This window comes from Entelurus aequoreus, linkage group LG16 (assembly GCF_033978785.1).
Source record: "Entelurus aequoreus isolate RoL-2023_Sb linkage group LG16, RoL_Eaeq_v1.1, whole genome shotgun sequence".
Classification (NCBI taxonomy): Eukaryota; Metazoa; Chordata; class Actinopteri; order Syngnathiformes; family Syngnathidae; genus Entelurus; species Entelurus aequoreus.
The window spans coordinates 21,062,489-21,076,275 of NC_084746.1; the positions used below are offsets into that span (position 1 = coordinate 21,062,489).

A 13,787-nucleotide genomic window follows, 5' to 3' on the forward strand; every position below is an offset into this window, starting at 1 on the left:
CAGCCAGGAACAACTGGTAAAGTTAACTATTGTGCCACTGTGGTTATCTATGAATGTCACTCATATAATCATACACATATTAAGACTTTTGTTTTCTTCCACTAGCTGTCTCATGTCTTGGAGAGAAGTTCTGCAGGAGAGCGAGACACCACCATCTCCTAATTTGCAGCATGTTTTCCTTTGAAGAACCAGTCTATTCAGGTTTTTAGGGCACCTCCTGGACAGTGGTAGTTCTGTTTTAAACCACTTGTCCTTTGTTTGTTTTAATTAATGGTTCTGTTTTTATTTGATCTAAAATATTCCATTCCATATTCCAACTATTTTGATTCCTTAAACAGATGGAAACAGAACTATTTATCTTTTTTGAGACGGGCAGTTCTGTTTAAGCCTGTTATGAAAACTTTTTGATTTGAAGTTCCAACCTTTTCCTTATTCAGTTCAGGCTTTGTTCCAAGCGTTTATGCGTGCTTTTCAATCAAAAGTTGATTGAAGTTGAGTGACTTTTATTTCGCTTATTATTTGTACAGACACGTTGCTCACAGCCTCTCTTCTGGCCCCTGGAGAGAGCTTGCACTTGCTAACTTTTTACTATTTTCTTGCCATACTTTTATTAAAATACGTTGTTCACACCTCAGGGCCTAACAAAGCAAGGGTGCTCCAACAACTGTGGCGTGTTTGTTTTGATGGTAAGACCAAATCAGCATTGCTGTTGTCTGTCAAAATGTTTGCTTGCTACATTAAAACCACATTAATTTGTATTGAAAAAAATTTATCCTTGGGAATACGCCTGACATTATATTAAGCAGTACCTCTTGGCTTACAGTACACTCTGTACATTGTAATGGGGGCCAATTGTGATTTCAGAGAGGTATGTGTAAATCGTGACACATTATGCTTAGTGTACAAGGTGTTATTTTTTTTACAACATATTAACATCTCTGCGATGAGGTGGCGACTTGTCCAGGGTGTACCCCACCTTCCGCCCAATTGTAGCTGAGATAGGCTCCAGCGCCCCTCGCGACCCCGAAGGGAATAAGCGGTAGAAAATGGATGGATGGATGGATATTAACATCTTCCTGCATTTCCTTCTTCAAAGGAAAACATGCTGCAAATTAGGAGATGGTGGTGTCTCGCTCTCCTGCAGAACTTCCCCATGCCGTAAGTGCTTTGAATATCACAAATCACAAAAAAAAATGTTTTACTCACGGTCAACAGACCAACATGAATGTTTTCATAGTGAATGTATGTTGTCATTAAATCACTAAGGTCTGAAGAAGACCGATTGCAGGACAGAAAATGGCGACGAGTGCAAGGAGGGCTACAGGTGAGAGGTCATGTGATTAATTAGTCTTGTAGTCAACTATTGCTAGACTAAAGCGTAATTCCTCCACTTATTTCAATTACCTTAGTTTTACATCTTGCATTGTTATTGTGCCTATAAGAACCGCAATCGGTTTCCTTTCTAGACAGTGGAAAATGAACAGAACTGGAAACAGGGAACAGGGTTGCTTGTTATGGGCCAGAAAAATACCTTGATACTTGCCATTGTTAAACATTTATGGAAGCTTAAGGAATGTATTTGGCTAGGCTACAACATTTTTTTTTTCTTTACAGATCAAACATTTTTAACCTGGGGTGAAAAATAAAATCAATGATGCAAAGTATTCTGTCTTTGGTTTATTTGACTTAGCTAATATAATTGAGTGTGCAAAATAATATGTGTCTATACTCTTTTGGAAATGCTATGGTTTATATATATATATATATATATATATATATATATATATATATATATATATATATATATATATATATATATATATATATATATATATATATATATATATATATATATATATATATAAACCATAGCATTTACCATGAAAAAAAAAGAATAATAATTATATATAAACCATAGCATTTCCAAAAGAGTATAGACACATATTATTTTGCACACTCAATTATATTAGCTAAGTCAAATAAACCAAAGACATATATATATATATATTTTTTATTTTATTTTTTTATTTTATTTTATTATTATTTTTTCATGGTAAAAAAACACATTTGACAAGTTAAAAGTAGGAATGTCTAAGTCTATGAAATACATGAACCTTTTTCCATATTCGGATCTCCGCCACCAGATGGAGCCCGCGGGCTCAACGTTGAGCCCGCCCACATTGAGGGAAAATAAGCCCCTCCTCGATCTGCGGGCTGCAGCCAGGGGTTACTCCCAGTGACCGGAACAAATGGAGGGGACTAAGTCTAAGTAAGTAAGTAAAACAAAAGCAATAGTCTCAAAATGCACTTCTAGAAATGACATACCAACTCTTTGTCAATTATCAAAGATGCCTTTTACTTACAAGAAAAACACAAGTCAAGTCGTGTGACTAAATATCATTTAGTTGCGCCTAAGAATGCAGGACAGGTTGAATTGTTCTAAAAAAGAATGGAACAATAACAACAATCAATATGTGTATATAATCTACATTGTGCAGTTCCTGAGTTTGATCATATACCTATGTTAAATACAAAACCCAAAACCAGTGAAGTTGGGACGTTGTGTAATTCATAAATAAAAACAGAATACAATGATTTGCATATCCTTTTCAAGTTATATCCAATTGAATAGACAGCAAAGACAAGATATTTAATGGTCGAACTGAGAAACTTCATTTTTTTTTTTTTTTTTTTTTACAAATAATCATTAACTTAGAATTTAATGGCAGCAACACATTGCAAAAAAAGTTGGCACAGGGGCATTTTACCAGCGAAGCCTGCGGCGCTTCTGGGTGTTTCTGGGCTTTCGCTTTGCATAGTAGAGTTTTAACTTGCACTTACAGATGTAGCCACAAACTGTAGTTACTGACAGTGGTTTTCTGAAGTGTTCCTGAGCCCATGTGGTACTATCCTTTACACACTGATTGCACTTTTTGATGCAGTACCGCCTGAGGGATCCAAGGTCCGTAATACACGATATTGCCGAAAGTATTTGGCCACCCATCCAAATGATCAGAATCAAGTGTACACTGTGTATAAAATCAAGCACTTAGGCATGCAGAATGTTTCTACAAACATTTGTGATAGAATGGGCCGCTCTTAGGAGCTCAGTGATTTTCAGCGTGGAACTCTCATAGGATGACACCTGTGCAACAAATCCAGTCGTGAAATTTCCTCGCTCCTAAATATTCAAAAGTGAAGAGTTTGGGAACAACAGCAACTCAGCCACCAAGTGGGTCAGCGGATGCTGAAGTGCATAGTGCAAAGACTTTCTGCACAGTCAGTTGCTACAGAGCTCCAAACTTCATGTGACCTTCCAATTAGCCCACGTACAGTACGCAGAGAGCTTCATGGAATGGGTTTTCATGGCCTAGCAGCTGCATCTAAGCCATACATCACCAAGTCCAATGCAAAGCGTCGGATGCAGTGGTGTAAAGCACGTCACCACTGGACTCTAGAGCAGTGGAGATGCGTTCTCTGGAGTGTTGAATCACGCTTTTCCATCTGGCAATCTAATGGACGAGTTTGGGTTTGGAGGTTGCCAGGAGAACGGTACATTTCGGACTGCATTGTGCCGAGTGTGAAATTTGGTGGAGGAATTATGGTGTGGGATTGTTTTTCAGGATTTGGGCTTGGCCCCTTACTTCCAGTGAAAGGAACTTTGAATGCTCCAAGATACCAAAACATTTTGGACAATTCCATCCTCCCGATGACACCCAAATCTATGTACCGCTATCACCAAATGACTAACGCCCCATAGATCTTCTGTGCCAGTGCATTGAGCAAGTCAAACACTGGATGTGCCAAAATTTCCTACAACTAAATGAAGATAAAACTGAGATAAATATTTTTGGTGCTAAAAAAGAAAGGTTTAAAGTCGTCCAACACCTTCAATCACTGTCCCTGAAAACCTCAAATAAAGCCAGAAATCTTGGGGTTATTTTAGATTCTGTTTTACATTTCGACAGTCACATCAAATCAGTAACAAAATCGGCCTACTATCACCTCAAAAATGTAAAAAGACTTAGAGGGCTCATGTCAGCTCAAGACTTAGAAAAACTTGTACATGCCTTTATTACCAGTAGGCTAGACTATTGTAATGGTCTCCTTGCAGGTCTTCCCAAAAAAAACTGTCAGGCAGCTACAGCTTGTTCAGAACGCTGCTGCTAGAGTTCTAACAAAGACCAAAAAATGTGAGCACATTACACCAATTCTTAAATCCTTACATTGGCTCCCTGTACATCAGAGAATTGATTTCAAAATCCTCCTGCTCACATATAAATCACTACATGGTCTAGGGCCGAAGTATATCACTGATATGCTCCCACTATATAAGCCCTCTAGGTCACTAAGATCTTCTGAGACCAATCTGTTAGCGGTTCCAAGAGTAAACTCAAATCAAGGGAGAGCATCATTCAGTCACTATGCAACAAATAGCTGGAATAAACTTCCTGAAGATGTCAGACTCTCCCCAACTCTGACTACTTTTAAAACTAGACTGAAGACTTTTATGTTCACCTTAGCTTTCAGCTAAATCTTTTAATCTTTTAACTTTTAACATCCGCACTGTTTTTATTTTTATTGTCTGCATTTTAATTTTGCTTTTATTTTCTTTCATTTCACTTTGTTGTCTGTGAAGCACTTTGAGTCTGCCTTGTGTATGAAAAGCGCTACACAAATAAAGTTGCCTTGCCTTGCCTCCCAACCTTGTGGGAACAGTTTGGAGCGGGCCAACATGACTGTGCACCAGTGCACAAAGCAAGGTCCATAAAGACATGGATGAGAGAGTCTGGTGTGGATGAACTTGACTGGCCTGCACAGAGTCCTGATCTGAACCCGATAGAACACCTTTGGGATGAATTAGAACGGAGACTGAGAGCCAGGCCTTCTCGACCAACATCAGTGTGTAACCTCACCAATGCACTTTTGGAAGAATGGTGGAAAATTCCTATAAACACACTCCACAATCTTGTGGACAGCCTTCCCAGAAGAGTTGAAGCTGTAATAGCTGCAAAAGGTGGACCAACATCATATTGAACCCTGTGGGTTAGCAATGGGATGGCACTTCAAGTTCATATGTGAGTCAAGGCAGGTGGCCAAATACGTTTGGCGATATAGTGTATCATCGCTTACGTGCAGTGCACTGTAAAAAAAATTCTGTAAAAAACGGTCATCTACTGGCAGCCACGGCTGCCAAACGAAAACCATAAAATTAAAGTAAAACATTGTAAACCAAATAATGATCAAAAACATTATAATTACAGAAATTTTTATGAAACATTTTGCGGAAAAATATCGTAATTTTACAGATGTTTACTAAATTATTAAGATCAACCACCTTTAATAAAGTGACGATGCAAACAGTTCTGCAGAAAAATACCTTTATTCTACAGAGTTTTTCCAAATTATTACGATCAAACTCCTTTAATGAAGTGACAATGCTGGCAGTTCCACAGAAAAATACCATTATTTTACAGATATTTTCTGAATTGTTAAGATCAACCATCTTTAATAAAGTGACGATGCAAACAGTTCTGCAGAAAAATACCTTTATTCTACAGCTGGGTGTCAAACTCTGGCCCGCGGGCCAAATTTGGCCCGCCGTGTAATTTCACTTGGCCCTTGAGGCGATACCAAATTAACATTAAAGCTGGCCCGCCGATCCTCCCGGGAGTCTTCCTGAGGCCAGCCAGCCAGCCAGCCAGCGCTGGCCCAGTCACATAACATGTGCGGCTTCTCCACACATACACATTGGAATGCAACGCATACTTCATCAACAGCGATACAGGATACACTGAGGGTAGCCGAATAAAAAACTTTAACACTGTTAGAAATATACGCCACGCTGTGAATCCACACCAAACCAGAACCCATTGCAGCACTAACTCTTCCGGGACGCTACATGGTGTGTGTGTGTGGGGGTGGAGGTTTGGTGGTAGCGGGGGTGTATTTTGTAGTGTTCCGGAAAAGTTAGTGCTGCAAAGGATTCTGGGTATTTGTTCTGTTGTGATTATGTGTGTTACGGAGCGGATGTTCTCCCAAAATGTGTTTGTCATTCTTGTTTGGTGTGGATTCACAGTATTTCTAACAGTGTTAAAGTTTTTTATACTGGCACCCTCAGTGTAACCTGTATCGCTGTATCGAGCGTTGCATTCGCTCGTGTGTGCGTACAGAAGCCGCACATATCTTGTGACTGGGTCTGAACGATGTTAGAATAAATGAAAAGCGGACGTGACGATAGCTCGTAGAGTACGTTAAAGGTTAATTTGTTCAACCTTGGCCCGCAGCTTTGTTCAGTTTAAAATTTTGGCCTACTGTGTATTTGAGTTTGACACCCCTGTGTTAGATTGTTAGTATGGACATAGACTTTTATATAACAAGCTACATATTTAATGAAAGATAATTACTGTAATTTTACATGAATTTGAAAGTAATTTAAGAAAACAGAAAATGTTATCTATAATTAATTTGGTATTTTTCTGTAAAAAAAAATAGAAATATACATAGTTTGTCATTACTGGCACTTTACTTATAATAACAGGCGGATTGTTTATTTACAGATAATGTCTTCAATTCTACAGTTTTATAAACTATTTAAAAAAATTAGAAAAATTACAGTAGAAATTTAGAGTAAATTAACCATAAAAATAGGATTTTTTTTGCAACAAAGGCATAACGTTAACGTTACACACAAAAAAGCTGAACTCATGAATGCCTGTTGCCACTATGGACTTAAAAAGTTACGTACCGTGAGTTCCCTTCATCCATGGCTCCAACATGTTTCCTTTTCAGGTGCTCCTAAAGCAATGTTGTACTTCCGTGCCATTTTGCAGGAAACAGTCTTCTTTGAAGTCTTTAAAGTAAAGTATTCCCACACTTTTGAAGACTTAGGTCGTACACTTTTCTCCATTGAAGCAATAACCTCAAGATGTTTTTCCGCTAAACTATCGGTACTTTTTCCTGTGCCATTTTTCGAATGTTTCCAGCAAAGGAGACGGCTTCACCTTTCTGAGGCGGCGGATGGTGGTCCAGAATCGCTTCGAAGCCATCCGGAAGTCGTTTTCCATGGCTTCCACAAACTCCTCCCGTGTCTGAGTTTTTGCCTGTGCGACTGCTGAAGCCGCACACCGCTTGGCCTGTCGGTACCTGTCCGCTGCTTCCGGAGTCCTATGAGCCAGAAGAACCCGATAGGACTCCTTCTTCAGCTTGACGGCATCCCTAACCGCCGGTGTCCACCAACGGGTTCTAGGATTGCCGCCTCGACAGGCACCAACTACCTTGCGGCCACAGCGCCAATAGAGGTGCGGAACATGGTCCACTCGGACTCAATGTCCAGCACCTCCCTCGTGACATGATAAAGTTCTTCCGGAGGCGGGAATTGAAACTCTCTCTGACAGGAGACTCTGCCAGACGTTCCCAGCAGACCCTCACAATGCGTTTGGGCCTGCCAGGTCTGTCCGGCATCCTCCCCCACCATCGCAGCCAACTCACCACCAGGTGGTGATCGGTAGAAAGCTCCACCCCTCTCTTCACCCGAGTGTCCAAAACATGAGGCCGCAAATCCGATGACACAACTACAAAGTCGATCATGGAACTGCGGCCTAGGGTGTCCTGGTGCCAAGTGCACATATGGACACCCTTATGTTTGAACATGGTGTTTGTTATGGACAATCTGTGACGAGCACAAAAGTCCAATAACAAAACACCACTCGGGTTCAGATCCGGGCGACCATTTTTCCCAATCACGCCTCTCCAGGTTTCACTGTCGTTGCCAACATGAGCGTTGAAGTCCCCCAGTAGGACAAGGGAATCACCCGGGGGAGCACTTTCCAGTACTCCCTCAAGTGTATCCAAAAAGGGTGGGTACTCTGAATTGCTGTTTGGTGCGTAAGCACAAACAACAGTCAGAACCCGTCCCCCCACCCGAAGGCGGAGGGAAGCTACCCTCTCGTCCACTGGGTTGAACTCCAATGTGCATGCTTTGAGCCGGTGGGCAACAAGAATTGCTACTCCAGCTCGTCTCCTCTCACTGCTGGCAACGCCAGTGTGGAAGAGAGTCCAGCCCCTCTCGAGAGAACTGGTTCCAGAGCCCTTGCTGTGCGTCGAGGTGAGTCCGACTATATCTAGCCGGAACTTCTCTACCTCGCGCACTAGCTCAGGCTCCTTCCCCCCCAGCGAGGTGACGTTCCACATCCCAAGAGCTAGCTCATATAGCGGAGGATCAGACCGCCAAGTGCCCTGCCTTCGGCTGCCGCCCAGCTCACAATGCACCCGACCTCTATGGCCCCTCCCATGAGTGGTGAGCCCATTGGAGGGCTTGTTTATTTCACTATATAAAATACAACTTACTTCACTAATTATTATTTATTTATAGAGTACATTGTGAATAAATTTAGAACAAGAAGTGAACAAAAGTGTTAGCAACTGCTATGTAACGGAAAAGGGGTAGGATTAAATAAACTCTGCTTCTTCCTACTCCTTTTCGAACCATGTTGAAAAGAGAAACTGGAAATTGTGATGTATCATGTTGTAATCGTATGCATGTTCGAAATAAACTCAAACTCAACATTAACTTAACATCACACACTTTTAACATAAATTATTTGACTAGAACATCACTAATATGTTATTTGTTCTGTAGTATATTTTACTTAGTATTGACTTATGGGTTCAAAAGCTCAAAAATTGTTCTTTGTTCTTTCAACACATCAAACCAAAGTCAACTTGAATTAGAATGATAGGAAATAAAATATCAAATATTTCAAAACATCCATCAATCCATTTTCTACCGCTTGTCCCTTTTGAGGTCGCAAAACAGTTGAGTCAAAATGATGACTATACTTAAAACTACAGCAATAGAAAATGGTGCCATGCAATTAAATAGGCAGGTTTAAATAACACAATGGAGGGACCTAAATATTAGATCTTCACATTTTTATCTTTACAAAGACATGAACAGTCTGGCTAAATTGGGGCTCTAAGCAGAACATTTGTTCACACTGTATTGCTTGTGTGAAACGATTTTTATACTATTTGTAACTAACTTTAATTTAATGCATGCTTTGTACTAACAAGACATTGTTCAATACATTTATTTTTAGTGCAAAATAATAAATATAACATAACTAAAACATAAATTAGCAAACCTTCCTAAAATGTCTGCATGACAAGACCAGTGTAATCTCACAGATTGCTGCGACCTTTGCACAGAGCGTGATCTGTACGAACAGAGGGGCAGCCCTATAACAGCCCATATTTTTCGTATATCAACAAAACTAAATTGGCACGTTGTGTAAATCGTAAATAAAAACAGAATACAATGATTTGCAAATCCTTTTCAACTTATATTCGATTGAATAGACTGCAAAGACAAGATACTTAACGTTCAAACTGAAAAACTTTGTTATTTTTTGCAAATATTTGGAATTTGATGCCTGCAACATGTTTAAAAAAAGCTGGCACAAATGGCAAAAAAGACTGTGAAAGTTGAGGAATGCTCATCAAACAATTATTTGGAACATCCTACAGGTGAACAGGCTTATTGGGAACAGGTGGGTGCCATGATTGGGTATAAAAGCAGCTTCCATGACATGCTCAGTCATTCACAAACAAGGATGGGGCGAAGGTCACCACTTTGTGAACAAATGCATGAGCAAATTGTCCAACAGTTTAAGAACAACATTTCTCAACCAGCTATTGAAAGGAATTTAGGGATTTCACCATCTAAGGTCTGTAATATCATCAAAAGGTTCAGAGAATCTGGAGAAATCACTGCACGTAACATTGAATGCCTGTGACCTTCGATCCCTCAGGAGGTACTGTATCAGAAACCGACATCAGTGTGTAAAGGATATCACTACATGAGCTCAGGAACCCTTCAGAAAACCACTGTCAGTAACTACAATTTGTTGCTACATCTGTAAGTGCAAGTTAAAACTCTACTATGCAAAGCCATTAACAACAACACCCAGAAACGCAGAGGGGTTCGCTGGGCCCGAGCTCATCTAAGATGGACTGATGCAAAGTGGAAAAGTGTTCTGGAGAGTCCACATTTCAAATTGTTTTTGGAAACTGTGCGACCAAAGAAGAAAATAACCTTTCGGACTGTTATAGGCGCAAAGTTCAAAGCCAGCATCTGTGGTGGTATGGAGGTGTATTAGTGCCCAAGGCCTGGGTAACTTACACATCTGTGAAGGCACCATTAATGCTGAAAGGTACATACAGGTTTTGGAGCAACATGTTGTCATCCAAGCACCAAGCAACGTCAGCAAGACAATGCTAAGCCACATTCTGCATGTGGCTTCGTAGTAAAAGAGTGCGGGTACTACACTGGCCTGCCTTTAGTCCAGACCTGTCTCCCATTGAAATTGTGTGGCGCATTGTGAAGCCTAAAATACCACAACGGAGACCTGGACTGTTGCAAGATTGAGGAAGAATTCCACCTGAAAAGCTTAAAAGATTGGTCTCCTCAGTTCCCAAACGTTTACGGAGTATTGCTAAAAGGAAAGGCCATGTAACACAGTGGTAAAAATACACCTGTGCCAACTTTGTTGCAATGTGTTGCTGCCATTAAATTCTAAGTTAATGATTATTTGCAAAGAAACATTTAGTTTCTTAGTTCGAACATTAAATATCTTGTCTTTGCAGTCTATTCAATTGAATATAGTTTGAAAAGGATTTGCAAATCATTGTATTCTGTTGTCCATTTGTCTTCAATCATCTTTACACATTCTCTCTAAATCCCGAAGGTTTCCAGCAAGCGATGTTATTGAACTCATGTTTTCCAGCAGCACCAGAACACTACGATCATCTTTGTAGTTTTACTGCTTTTTTTGGACACTTCATATGAAAAGAGGGGTTAAGCTGAGGCTCTGGTCACAAGATAGTAGGGATGATACTCGAAACCGGTTTCCCCGGTTGTTTGATAAGAAAAGAACCGAGTCCTCGAACTCGAATCCCTTTTTGAGAACCGGTACCCATTATCGAGACCACTATAGTAAAGGAAAAGAGTTGATTCTTTATTCGAATCCCGTCCCGACCAGAAATGCTCCGTGGGACATCACAAGAAATGACGTCACGTAGCTCAGTCATTAGGTGCAGATAGCGAAAGCAGGAAAACAATGGACGGGAAAAAGCGCTCCAAGGTGTAATAAAGTTCAAAACAAAAGCTATAATCCATCGAATAACTTTACTGAGAGATTTTAGCAGGGTAAAACACATGACGAACACTTTTACGACCAACCGGAAACATAGCAACCAGGCTAGCAATGCACCTCCTTTACGGCAGCTGTCGCAACGTTCTTAAAACAACCGCAGCACATACATATATACAACATATCTCCCTTTTTTAACTTTTGTTTTTCTTTCCTTGTAAACAAAACAAAATCACTCTGTAGATGTGTTGTCTGTCTAATTATAAATAATGCAGACGAGGCGCGTTTCACAGCCTGGCAACATGCAACACTTTTCGGGGCTACCGCGCATGCTCGTAACTCCCGTTGCATGCTGGGTAGTGTAGTTGTTATATTCTCTAGCTCAGGGGTCACCAACGCGGTGCCCGCGGGCACCAGGTAGCCCGTAAGGACCAGATGAGTAGCCCGCTGGCCTGTTCTAAAAATAGCTCAAATAGCAGCACTTACCAGTGAGCTGCCTCTATTTTTTAAATGTTATTTATTTACTAGCAAGCTGGTCTCGCTTTGCTCGACATTTTTAATTCTAAGAGAGACAAAACTCAAATAGAATTTGAAAATCCAAGAAAATATTTAAAGACTTGGTCTTCACTTGTTTAAATAAATTCATAAATGTTTTTACTTTGCTTCTAATAACTTTCAGAAAGACAATTTTAGAGAAAAAATACAACCTTAAAAATGATTTTAGGATTTTTAAACACATATACCTTTTTACCTTTTAAATTCCTTCCTCTTCTTTCCTGACAATTTAAATCAATGTTCAAGTGTTTTGTTTTGTTTTATTGTAAAGAATAATAAATATTTTTTAATTTAATTCTTCATTTTAGCTTCTGTTTTTTCGACGAAGAATATTTGTGAAATATTTCTTCAAACTTATTATGATTAAAATTCCAAACATTATTCTGGCAAATCTAGAAAATCTGTAGAATCACATTTAAATCATATTTCAAAGTATTTTGAATTTCTTTTAAAATGTTTGTTCTGGAAAATCTAGAAGAAATAATGATTAGTCTTTGTTAGAAATATAGCTTCTTCCAATTGGTTATATATTGTAACAAAGTGTAGATTGGATTTTAACCTATTTAAAACATGTCATCAAAATTCTAAAATTAATCTTAATCAGGAAAAATGACTAATGATGTTCTATAAATTATTGTTTTAATTTTTACAAAAAGATTCGAATTAGCTGGTTTTTCTCTGGTTTTTTTCGGTTGAATTTTGAATTTTAAAGAGTCGAAATTGAAGATGAATTATGTTTCAAAATTGAATTGTCATTTTTTTCGTGTTTTCTCCTCTTTTAAACCGTTCAATTAAGTGTAAATATCATTAATTATTAATAATAACAGAGTTAAAGGTAAATTGAGCAAATTGGCTATTTCTGGCAATTGATTTAAGTGTGTATCAAACTGGTAGCCCTTCCCATTAATCAGTACCCAAGAAGTAGCTCTTGGTTTCAAAAAGGTTGGTGACCCCTGCTCTAGCTCATAACATGTTTCCCCCTATAAAGAAATAATGTTAACTCAATAAAGTGTATTTCTTTTTTTAGCTTTAACTTTTCATTTTTTAGCATTGTAACCACATTTGCAAAGAACATTTCTCTTCATAGAATTTTCTTTCAATAAAGAAATAAAGTGCAAAAATGTCAAAGCATCATAACAAACAGTTATGTCAAATAGCAGCAGAAGTGCACTTTTTGGAGAGCTGTATTATTTTCAGTTTTGTGCCCAAGGGACTGATTTTATTTAACACTATATTATTATTTATACACCTATAGTGATCACAGAGACTGGTTGTTTTTGTGTTACTGTATATATTTGTTTTTCTGAAAAATCCCACTTAATATACTTTGGGTAACAACAGTCAATATTTATTTATTTTATTTTATTTTTTAGGTGGGCAACAGTCAATATTTATTTATTTATTAGATTTTATTTTTTTATTATATAATAAAAGTGAGCTTTTTTTAAACCAAGTATTGTGTTTTTTTTCCCATATACAACAACCTATCTGGACTCGATAAGAGAATCGATAAGGAATCGGTTCGATAAGAGGATTCGATAATAGGCTCGAACTCGATAATTCCTTATCAAACATCATCCCTACAATATAGTCATGGCAGAAACCTACCAGAGGTCAAGGAGGTCTTCAAGCAAAAGAAGGAGTCTTAGCCAGCTTGGCTGCCGTGTGACTCACAAGGCAGCTGACCGCTCTAAAAAGCTAAAGCAAGAAATTCGCTAAGGCCATGGAGGAGAATGTTCATCCTTGCCAAGTTCTTGCAAAGCATTTGACACTTCAAAAAGGTGAAAGAGTGCCTGATGACCTTGACTGAAAATAAGCAGTTTTTCATATTCATATTTATCTTTGCTCCTGGTCGTCCTGTGGCTCTCTGAGACCTTGACTGTAGAGAGTCTTCCCTGCCATCTCCATCATGGCCTGGACCTCTGGATCCACATCCAAGACACTATTTTTCCCCATACCTTCATCATCCTGAAAGACGAAAAAGATGTCCAATTAGGTTTGGGATAAACCAGCATTAGCTTGTAATGGACACAATTGACAATATCACAAAGTAATGTAGTGACAAAACTGAAATCCTTG

At 38.9% G+C, this 13,787-nt stretch overlaps 1 protein-coding gene across 2 annotated transcripts in view; it reads right to left on the reverse strand.

The window, feature by feature from the left end:
* Positions 1-8,338: 8,338 nt before the first annotated feature.
* meak7 (MTOR associated protein, eak-7 homolog) overlaps positions 8,339-13,787 on the reverse strand; it is a 36,534-nt gene continuing 31,085 nt past the window's right edge. For both annotated transcript variants that reach the window (XM_062022339.1, XM_062022340.1), the window contains exon 9: positions 8,339-13,676. In XM_062022339.1, the coding sequence (XP_061878323.1) occupies positions 13,545-13,676 (132 nt within the window). In that variant the 3' untranslated portion in view covers positions 8,339-13,544. The remainder of the gene's footprint in view (positions 13,677-13,787) is intronic.